The sequence below is a fragment of the Drosophila sulfurigaster genome, chromosome 2R (assembly GCF_023558435.1).
Source record: "Drosophila sulfurigaster albostrigata strain 15112-1811.04 chromosome 2R, ASM2355843v2, whole genome shotgun sequence".
Taxonomy (NCBI): domain Eukaryota; kingdom Metazoa; phylum Arthropoda; class Insecta; order Diptera; family Drosophilidae; genus Drosophila; species Drosophila sulfurigaster.
In genome coordinates, this window is record NC_084882.1 from 9,937,505 (window position 1) to 9,949,048 (window position 11,544).

The 11,544-nt window shown below is 41.1% G+C and overlaps 1 protein-coding gene across 1 annotated transcript; it reads left to right on the forward strand.

Annotated features, from left to right (window-relative positions):
* Nucleotides 1-9,204: 9,204 nt before the first annotated feature.
* LOC133837374 (geranylgeranyl transferase type-2 subunit alpha) lies at nt 9,205-11,075 on the forward strand. Its single transcript, XM_062268111.1, has one exon. It carries the CDS (start codon nt 9,294-9,296, stop codon nt 10,791-10,793), a length of 1,500 nt encoding a protein of 499 aa, XP_062124095.1. The 5' UTR covers nt 9,205-9,293; the 3' UTR covers nt 10,794-11,075.
* The last annotated feature ends 469 nt before the right edge of the window (nt 11,076-11,544 follow it).

Here is an 11,544-nt window from a genome sequence, read left to right on the forward strand (position 1 = left end):
GAAGGTGGTGGCCGCGGCATTGGAAGTGGCTTGGACATGTAGAGGGGAAGGGGAAGTGACAGGGGCAGGGGTAGGGGTAGGGGCAGAAAAATCAACAGCGGGAATCTCCTATCCACTGTCTGCGTTTTATTTTCGGCACTTGAGAGACTGCATCTGCATCTGCTGCGTCTGTGTTGTATCTGTAAACGAAAACGCAAATGTAAACGTAAATGTATCCGTATCTGAATTTGTATTTGTATCTGTATCTGTAGAGCTGTATCTGTAAGTGCATCTACTGAGTTGAGCTACGCTGCGATGCGATGATGTCGATTGTCTGTTGCTGCTGCCTTCTGAGCTGAGCTGAGCCAAGCTGCACCTTGCGCTCAACTGAACTGTGCTGCGCTGTGCTGTGCTGTGAATGCGGCAGTCTCCGCCTGCGTCTCAGCAGTCGCAGTTTAATTGTTTGCACAGCAGCCGTTGCCAGTTTTTATCTGGCTTTGCATTTACCGTTGTGCCCATCCTTTTGTCTTTACCCAAAGGACGAGCCTCAGTTTTTCGGGATTCGTGTGAATTTCTTGGGATTTGCTGCCGCTGCTTTGCAATTTTTGTATTCTGTTTTTTTTTTTTGCATTTCCCATTGTTGTTGTTGATTGTGAAGACAGGATGTTTGCACCTTTTACAGATTGCATAGGAGGGGATGGCGTGCAAAGATGGACGGATGGAAGGAGAAAGAGAGAGAGAGGGAGGAATGGAAGGATGTATCTGGTTGCTTAATGACAGGTTGTCAGTTCTGGGGATTGCTCGAGTTATTAATGCCATTCAAAAGCAATTTAATATATGTACGGTAAATGCACAGTATTTGTGTTTTATTTGAGTTGCTCTAAGCTAACAATTCCCAGCAATCTATGTACAACCCTTAATGGACGCCGTGGAAAACCCTTTTGAAAATTGCTTCCCTGTAAGTGAATGTAAATGTCAACGTGTGTGTGTGTGCGTATTAAAAGTCAAAGCCCAGCCGCATTCACTTGAGACCCACAACGCAACGAAATGATTCTCAGCTGGGCACGGCAATGGGGCATAGAATAAGTGTCCTAAGTATCGTATGGATAAAGGCGAATGCAAATACAGAAACACAACAGAAAAGTATCTCAAGTATTAAGCATTTCTCTTGGCGCTGACGAGGGCTGCGTTTTAAGTGCTTACGAACTGAATTTAAATGCGCTGTTCACGTCTCTAAAGTGCCAAATTCGAGTGCTCGATAAAGTCAAAGTGAACCTGACAAAAAACAAAATACACATGAAGAAATACTCTTTTTATGCAGTACAGTATATTAGTACGAATTAGTATATTTTTAATATATACTTATAATGTATATCAAATATGAGTTTCGGTATTTTGTATATTTTTGGTATATGTTAAGAAAATGCGCTGTTCACGTCTCTAAAATGTCAAATGCTCGATAAAGTCAATGTGAACCTGGAAAAAAAAACAAAATACAAATGAAGAAATACTTTTTTTATAGAGTACAGTATATTATATAATATATTATCTAGTATTTTACTGAACTGCATATTTTTAATGAATACCAACTATAGCAGTATATTACTGGAATGTATATTTTTAATGTATACCAACATATAACTTTTGGTATTTTTGTAGTATTATGGTATATTTAAAGAAAATGCGCATTTAAAGTCAAAGTAAACTTAACAAAAAATTCAAATGATGAAATACTCTTTATACAATCCGTATAATATCTAGTATTTTTTACTGGACGGTATTTTCTTAATGTATATGTATAATGTGGACCAAATATAACTTTCGGTATTTTTTTTTAGTATTTTTGGCATACTTAAAAAATATACCACACTGTTAATCTTATATTGAGAATAGGAAGCATGTATTTCACAGTCGTGCCACTACACTCTAGCTTTCTTACTTGCTTTGATATGCCCAAAGGTAGAGTATTGAATCTCTTTGAATGCGATGCTCGTGTATTAAATAAAATTCGTATACCAAGAAAATATCGACAGCAATTGCTGTAAATCAAATAAATGATTGTCGATTGGGAGGTCTTTTTATAGGTGAGCAACATATTTGCATATCAAATATGAGTATAGAGATACAATTTAGGAGCTTAGTTCGATGACCTGATGAATGTTGTCAGCGTTTGGTTTGTTTGGTTACATAAATTGTAAATATGGTATGTTGAATTATAATCAGCATCATCTGCTTTTCGCACTTTCTCATTTTAATTGTCATTTGGTTTTCTTTATGCATTTGGGATATCTCCAATATAATTTTAATCAAAAAAAAAAAAAATTTGTGTCATAAATTTAGAGATTGTGTTATAATAATTGAATGTAAGCAACAATATAGCATGTAAGATAAAGATTAAAACATGTTCCGCCCCAAAGCAATTTATATGCAAATCTTGCCGAGCATTGAGTCAGCTGATTTATGGTTTATAATCGTTAAATGCATATTAATAATCGAATTATTCAAATTATTGTAAAATCATCAAGTAAAGTGCAAAGATTTCTGTAAAACTCAGGTAATTCAGTAAGCAAACAGCAAATGGAAAAATGTAACTTCAAAGGAATATATTTTTATGGTATACTTTGGAATCGTCCTTGCCTCCACGATTATTACATTTATGCAGATGCAGATATGAGTCATTGGAGGATTCAATTATGTACGTTATGCAAATGTGAATAATTCGGAATTCAATAAAATGCAGCTTATTTCATGCATTGAATTAACCAAAAAACATGCAAATGCCAACTGTCATTTTACAAGAGTCTCCCCGAGACGCCATTCCATTCATCCATTGAGATTGGACCGCCGGAGATGAGTTTCCGATGGGAGAGCTGGATGCGAGCCAAGCGAACGGTTGCAACTCGAAAGACTGAGACAAGCGAATACAATTGTTGTTGTTGGTGTTGTTGTTGTGTGTTTATTTAAGCACTCGCTTGGTCTTCGTGGTCTTTTGTGCCCTTTTCCAATGTTGCACGTTCACCAACAGCAACAGCAACAACAACAACAACAACGCCGTACATACGGTGCCGCCTAGATCAGGCTGGGCCAGGCCCAAAGACAGAGCCAGAGCCCAGACCTCGACACAGACCCCGTCTAGGGTGAGGCAGCGCAGCGCACTTAATCATATTCGATACAGATAAGCTTCAGTGCCGGTACGTGCATAGAATTTAAGCATACATAATAATCATCGACAGGCAGTCGTCCAGTAAGACAACAACAACAATAACAACAACGACAGCAGCAATAATAACAATGCTGCCTCACTGAGTGACGTACAATACTCTTAAAAGAAGGAAAAAAATAATAAATGTGGAATAGAAGTAAAAAATACGAGGCGTGTTGGGCACAATATTATCATAAAGCAAACACGGCGACCAGAAAACAGTTGGAGAACAACAGGAACAAAGGAACCCCCGCCCAACCCACGTAGAGAGAGACAGAGAGAGAGCTATAGAGAGTGAGACTGAGAGCAAGGCATTTATAATTTCATATTATTATTATTATTCTTGACGTTCGCTTTGCGTTTGCCCATAGAAATTGCAGAATACAAAAGGCCAAAAGGCCTCAGACCGCCAGCCTTTAAGTTCAAATTATGTAGCGTCTACCGTTCCGAAAAGTTCCAATGTGCGATTCAATTTGAACTTGGCTGCCGCTGGGCGACCCTTGCTGCGGTTACCAACGAACAGCGAACAGCGAACAGCTAACCAACCAGTCCAGTCCAGTGCAGTCCAGTCCAGTCATCCAAGCCAAGTCAGCCAAGCAGTTAACCAACCGCAGTTCCATTGGATCTGCGTATCGGAGAGATTTGAGCTCGTCGCTGGCAACATTTGATCTTTGGCTGGCGGCAAGCTATTTTATCGGTTTTTTTCTCTCACTCCCCTCATTCCTCATTTTGTTTTCTTTTCATGTTGTTGCTGTTGAAACAGGCTTTGTTGTCTCATGTTTCAGCATATGCCACTGGAGCTGGGAAGCTTTGATTATGGAGTTACCCACTAAGGTAAGCCTGGAAGCTGATATCCCAGACATCGTCGTCGTCGTCGTCGTCGAAGTGTAGTGTGTATAAAACATTAATTAAAATTAACCCTGGCAACGTGCATAGTCACAGCACACACACACACACTTATACAATTTACCAACTCGGAAAATCTAATTAACTGCAACTATTTGATGTCATGTTGCGGAAATTGAAAAAACCCCGCCTCTCATTTCTCCCATCTCCCATCTCCACGGGCTGAGGCAGGCGAAGTTCAAGTGGATTTCCATTTTCCATTTTACCGAAAGCAAAAATAATGAATACTCGCTCTTCAAATAAAATCCGAAATAAATCAATGAAATGCCAAATATGAAAAGCGAAATGTAAATAGGCAGCGAAAGGTGAGGGAAAGGGACCAGGGTCCAGGGTGACGTTTGCCAAACGCTTAATTGGCATTAAGCACGTAAAGATGACGGACAGACGATAGAGAAGCGGGTTTTGCCCGCGGGGTGATGGGATGTCTGGTTGTCTGGTTGTCAGAGCCAGCGAAGCGTTTGCAATTGTAATTAGGAACAGAACGACGAGGCAAAGTTCGCACTGGAGATGACGATTTAAAGCGACGCGTCGCCCATTTTACAGCACACTCAGGACTCAGGCCAGCTCATCCTCTTTCTCTGGTCCTTTTCATTGGCAGTTGTATTTGTTTAGGCGCGCTACGTGCTATGTGCCCAGGCTGAAAGCCTTTAATGCCCTGAGCAAACAAAGATGCGATTTTGAGGCGCTTACGCACGCACAGTTTGCCAGGACGTAGAAGGATATATCAGAGGCAGATAGAGAGAGAGAGAGAGAGGGTAGAATAGTAGAAAGGACTCTTGCCACAGCCAGTTGCTTAGCAATTGCTTGACAGCCCTCATCATGTTGCATGTCATCAGCAACTCGTTTTGTTGCTCATCGCTGCCGCTGTTGCTGTTGCTGCTGTTGTTGTTATTATAGCAATTATTATAATTGCGCGCACAAATCGACAGTTACACGCAAGCAACTTTTCTGGCACTCGTCCTGCAGCCAAGTGTCCTTGCCACATACACACAGAGTATGAGAGAGGGAAAAGGGAAGCGCTCTGGAAAATTGCATAAAACTAATTCAGTTCTTGTGCACTCGTTTCCTGTCCTTTGCTGTCCTGCTGTCCTGCGTTGTCGTCGTCAGCAGCAGCAACAGCAACAGCAACAGCAACAGCAACAGATTTGCATAACTTTTTCAATTTCAAAGCTCAAGCTGTGGCCAAGACCGAGGCCGAGGCATATGTGTCAGGAGCAAAGGCTCTCAGCCCCCGCAGCAACAGCAACAGCAGCAGCGTCCGTCTTCAGTTACAGCGGCGTCATCGTGGTCGATGTTGTTGCCATTGTCATTGTTGTTGCTGTTGTCGATGTCGATGTTGCTGGAAACTTTGCCAGGCTGCTGCTTATTTACGTCAATTGCTTGCGCACTCTTTGCCAAACTGAAGGCAAAAGACAGAGAGAGAGGCAAGAAGAAGTCTGTGAATGTTGAACATGTCCTCAGAGCAGCGACGCGACGCCAGCAGGAAGCTAAGCGTAGCGATGACGGCAATGTTGGCATCTAAATCGTTCGACTGCTCCCGCTGTCGTCGTCGTCGTTGTCGTTGTTGTTGTCGTTGTTGCGTGGGCCTTTGGTGTCAATTTTCAGCGTGGCAAATGCGGCTGCTGCTGTTGCTGTTGCTGATGTCTTGTGTCGGAAAATCTCGGGCACTTTGCCGGGCTGCCATCTAAATAGACAAACTGCTGCAATTCCCCGCAAACTCTCACTCACTCTCCCTCCAGGCATCTCGCCATCTTTATCGTCATCTTGCTTAGCCACGTCTTGGGTTACCTGCTTGATGACAAAACAACTTACCCGCAAGACGGCCATATGGGAGGATTTGTCACGTAGTTTTGAGGGCACGCCAACTGTCAGCCACAAAACATAAACACCTCAAATGTCGCTGCGAGAACTGCGAACTGCGAGCAGCGAACTGCGTTGCGAGAATATAATAAAAGTTTTATGAACTTGCCAACTCGGGTTAACTTTTTTCCTTCTCTAATGAATTTCTAGCAAAAAAATGTATAAAAAACAACAACAATATATATGTATTGAGATAGTTTATGTCATCTTAAGACACCTTATAAAGCATTGCTTTTAAATTGCACAGCTCTTCTTGGAATTAAATGCTAAATATCTGCCAACAACTCAATCTTAAGACAACTTTAAATTGAATATATTAAACGAAGAATTTTAATTATGAAATGTGTGATACATTTTATAATTTGTTTGAATTAAATATAAATATAATATAATACCTCAATTTGTTTGAATTCGATATAAAATATATACATATAGTTTTTATAACAAGAAAATCTAATATTATTTGTTGTATTTTATTATTTCTTGTCTTACGAATACTTAGGAGCTTCATCGTTTCATATCTATCCTTATATTTAATTTGCAGTGCACTTTAAAAGGGTTTAATTTTAAAATAGTTGAGTGAACAGTGTAAATAAAAATATCATTATTTGAATTTGTTAATCAGATATTAAGTATACGCACATCTTCATGCGAACTTCTGTGTCAATAGCAAAGTATTCAAAATATGAATAATAGTAACCTTTTGAAATGAAATGTTGGAAAAGATAATCTCGCATACACAAAAAATATATTTTCAGCGTGTCCTTTGTTGAAATTCAATGCTATTTTTAGGCTTCAATGAGTCTCTAAAATTGGAATTCATTTCTGACCCTGAACTTTGCATGCTTAATCCGATATTTGAATCCGTTTTCAAAGAAAATACCCAAACTAAGCCACTCATTATAGGGAGCATTGCCAATTAAATTATTCATATATGCATTTCATTGTGTGCGTAGCTCAACGAACACACACAAATTTAAAACTCGTGCGTATAATCCACCGTTTGTCATTTGCTTGGCCTTTGAATCGACTGTCGTTGTCGTTGTTGTTGTCGTTGTCGCTGTGTCTGTAGCTGGGAGCAAAGCCAATAAACTTTGTCGCATCAGTGGTGCCCCTGAGCCTTGGTTTTCACTACCCGCAATCCCTCCCCCCGCGCTCGCAACTCACCCCTGACGACCTTCACTTTAAATCGCCTGTCTTATGTGTGTCTCTCTCTCTTTTTGTGTGTGTGTCATAAAAATAAAAATCTCGCTTCATTTCATTTTCATGGTTTTTGTTACTCCAATTACCAATGCGAACTCGAGTCTCCGTCTCCGTCTCCGTCACAGTTCCAGTCCCCGTTCCTTCCCTGCCCCTTGCGGCTCTGTCTGCGTCATCAGCTTAGCCCACATAACGGGCCACGTTATGTGATATACGAGCTCAGTGCTGTTGGACATTTTGCACCTAAGCTGCGGCTGCGATGGCAACGGCGATCCTTTGCCGCTTCGCTTTGTTGTTATCCTTAAAATGCTCGACTCGTGTGCAGCCACACCCCTCTCCTCTCATCCACTCCCCTCTCCACCCAGGACACTCTGACGCCCTGTCGTCTGTCGCCTGTCGCGACCTGTTACCAAGATTAACGCGGCAGCAGGCGCAGGCAAACACACAACACAGCACAGCAAAGGACGAGCAGCAAAATCAGTCATAATATTTCAAATTTCATAAATTGATGCGTATCACATTAGACGCCGACAACAACAACAACAACCAGCAACCGAGCAACTAACGGTGCCTGCTGTTTCCATTGTTGTTGCTTTGGCTTTCTGTGAGCAACCCTCGGGAACTGGCTTTGATAAACGCGCCCAAGGGCCATTGAATTATTTTGAGCGCGGCAAGACGTGGGTGTGAGTACCTAAATGTGTGTGTGTTTGTGTGTGTGGGTGTGAGGCGCATGCAGCCACGCCTACATTTCAACGCGCAGCACCAAAAAATTGCTGTTAAATAAAATGAAATGCGGCGCAACGCAAAAAAAAAAGAGAAAGAAAAAAGAAAATAATATTTTATACGAAAATATCCTCTTTGATTTTGCTGCACGATTGATTTTCCCGTTCCCTATCTGAGAAGAAGACGACGTGGACGAGAACGCTGCTGGCATTCGTGTCCTTCATTCGCACCTGCTGCCAGTTCCTGCTTCGTTCCTACTTCGTAGCTGCTTCTTTGCTGCTGCTGCTGATGCCCTGAGCCAAATTACTCCCCAGACGAATTGAAGTTGCCTCGTCCTTTGTCTCGATGCCGCCGCCTTCGTTTATGGCTGTCTAAGCGACTTTTTTTTTTGAACAGCACTTTTATTGCTGCACAGCCATAAAACAATAAAAATTTCTCGTATTCGTATTCGTATTTAAGTTCGATTGGTCCGTCGACCACCCCTCGGGAAATGCTTTCCTAATTAAATTTTATGACCTGTTCTATGAAGTTTCGTGATTAAATTGAAGAAATGTATTGATTGCCACTCTGATAGTCTGAAAGTCTGTCTCCTCGACGGTCAAGGGACAATTTAAGTCCAAACTAAATGTATCCCAACTTTTCCAAGAACCAAACGTCCTCTTATAACCTCTTATAAGTTAATGTTCGCCTTTGATAGCTGCAATAAAAATATAAATGTTTTCGGATAACAATGCGCGCACTGATTTAATTAAAATATTTTATTACATATTAATTACTGCTCAATAAAATATCTTAATTTCTGCAATATATAAAAATTTAATTAAAATGACATTTTATATGATAGTTAATGTATTATTACATTGTTAAATTTCTACAAAAATATAATTATTGAAAAAAAACATATGTATTTTATAGTGTATTATAAAATCTGATAGACTCATTGTGGAATTACGAATAACGTTAATGTTTCCATAAAAGCTATTTAAATTTTTTTAAAACTAAATATTGGAGTTTTTTAATATTTATTTTTTTTTATTTAACAAAAATTTAATAACAAATTATGTTCTTAAATTGTAATAATTTAATATACATTTCATTTATTCTTTTATTAAATCGCATTTCACGTTACTTAAATTATTCAAACGTAACGTTTTTAAACGCTAAAAGCGCCATCTATGTCTCACTAACACTAAACACTCAAAATATAGCTGGCAGCTTTTGTGAGGGAGCATAACAGACTACTGTCCGTTAACAGCAATGAAACAGCGACTTGTGGCAGTTCGCTGTTAATAACATTTCTGGCAAATGTTAACCAGCTGATAACTAAAATCAGCTGTTCTTGTGTTTTGTGCTGACTGACGAATTCGTCTTACGCATTTTGCAATTGGATTTTAATTAAATACACAATAAATTTACAATAAAGATGCATGGTCGTGTCAAGGTGCGTACTACGGAGGAGGAGCGAGAGCGCAAGAAGAAGGAGCAAGTGCTCAAGATGCGAGCGTATCGAGCAGCAATGTCACGTCTGCAGAAAAAACGTAGTGCCGGTGAACTCGATGACGAATTGCTTAGCTTGACGGTGAATCTGCTGCAGCGCAATCCGGACATTGGCACCGTGTGGAACATACGACGCGAGTGTGTGCTCCATAAGGTGGCACAACTGCAAAAGGAGAAGGAAGAGAAGAAGAAAGAGGAGGTGACAATAAGTCAAAGCGAGGAAGGCGATGGCGACAAAGGCGATGGTGATAAACAGAAAGAGGAGCAAAAGGAGGAGAAGCCCACTGTGGAGCAGCAGCTGCAACGCATCTATGCAACCGAACTGGACCTCACCGAACAGTGCCTCATGGTCAATCCCAAGTCCTATGGTGCCTGGCATCATCGTTGCTGGACTTTGGAACAGAATCCGCAAGCGGACTGGGAGCGGGAGTTGTTCTTGTGCAACAAGTACTTAAAGTACGACGAGCGCAACTTCCACACCTGGGACTATAGGCGCTATGTGTGCGCCAAGGCAGCGGTGCCGCAGCAGCAAGAGCTGGACTTTTGCACGGATAAAATCAAAGTAAACTTCTCGAACTACTCGAGTTGGCATCATCGCAGTCTGCTGCTACCCAAGCTGTATCCCAACGAGCAGCAGGATCGCCCGATGAGCGAGCACAAGCTGAAGGAGGAGTTGGAAATGGTGATGACAGCTGCCTTCACCGATCCCAACGACAGCAGCGCTTGGTTCTATCAACGCTGGCTTCTGGGCAGTGGAGCCCAGTTGGATGAGAAGCCAACAGTGGCTGCGTTTCGCTGTTGGCCAAACAAGGCGCAGTTGGCACTGAAGAAGCCTTGTGCTGAGTTGTCGCAGCTCAAGTTGCAGTTGATTTGCGGAGAGGAAACTTATCCTTTAGAGTCTTGGACAGCAGCAAATACAGAGAAGACTTTATGGGAATGCAGCCACAGCATTGAGATTCAAGCAAGCCAGGAATATGCCTTGGAAGTGGAAGGACAACGCCTTAAACTGGATGTGCAGCCAAGTGATCAGAGCATTTACTACTTTGTGCCACCTGTGGCAGCTGCCAGTTGCAGCAAGGAGCTGCTCGCTGAGCTGGAATCGCAGCTGCAATCCTGTCGCGATCTGCTGGAGTACGAGCCGGACAGCAAGTGGACGCTGCTGACAAGTGCGCTCTTGATGCGTGCCATTGATCCGAGTAAATATCACGAGCAGAGCTTGGCAAATCTAATCAAACTTGAGCAGGTCGATGCTCTGCGCAAAGGTTACTACGAGGACTTGGCTCGACGCTGGACCATGGAAGAGGCGTTGACCAAGTGGCCAGAGTCAGCGCAATTTCCTCAACTATTCGAGCTGCCGCTCAAGACACCAAAGACTCCTTATCGACAGTATCTGATTGTGGCGGACACCGTGAAAGAAGTCGAGTAGTCAATAAAGGAAGATTAGTTAGCTCTCGGTTGCAGGTATCGATATCGATCCCATTAAATTATCACCAGCTGAAAACATTTCTTACATATATTTAATTCTCTGATGTAGTTCCATAGTTGTAGAATTCTCTCATTAAGTTGAAAGTGTGTTTCATATGCTTGTATATATTTAATACAATATATTCCATGTCTATTGCTGAGAACATATTTGTATTTAATTAATTCATTTATACACTAATAAAGCGAAGTATGAAATAAATGTATCCCAATATCAATATCAAATATTATTTTCATATAAAGCGGATATTTAATCTCTGCATTCTGCATTTTCAAATTTGACGCACTGCTGAATGCACTACACAAATATATCAAAAATCGGAATGGAAAATGAAATTGAATGAAGCCATTAAAGCATAATGAACGTGATTTTGAGTTCAGCACTCGAAAGTGATTAAAATAAAGCAGCATAAATAAAGAGTTGAAATCTGAGCTATTTTTAAATAATTTATTTAAAATAGTCTCAAAATTGGGATTTAACTCATTGCTTATTTATGAGGAATAAATTGTATTATGCCCTGCGCGACTGAAAGTATTTTTATCTTGCCCCTTACTTCGCTCTATTCGTGCCTTAAGTTCTGCATCTTCTGTTTAGCGTTAAGACAGAAACAAAGTGCCAAGTGGATGATATCAGCGGCCATAAAGTTGTTACCAAGTTTGTGGGCGAGAAATGGCTGAAGGTGTCAATACAAAGA

Coding starts and splice junctions, on each gene's coding strand:
- LOC133837374 (XM_062268111.1), top strand. CDS start 9,294: ATGCATGGTCGTGTCAAGGTGCGTACTACGGAGGAGGAGCGAGAGCGC.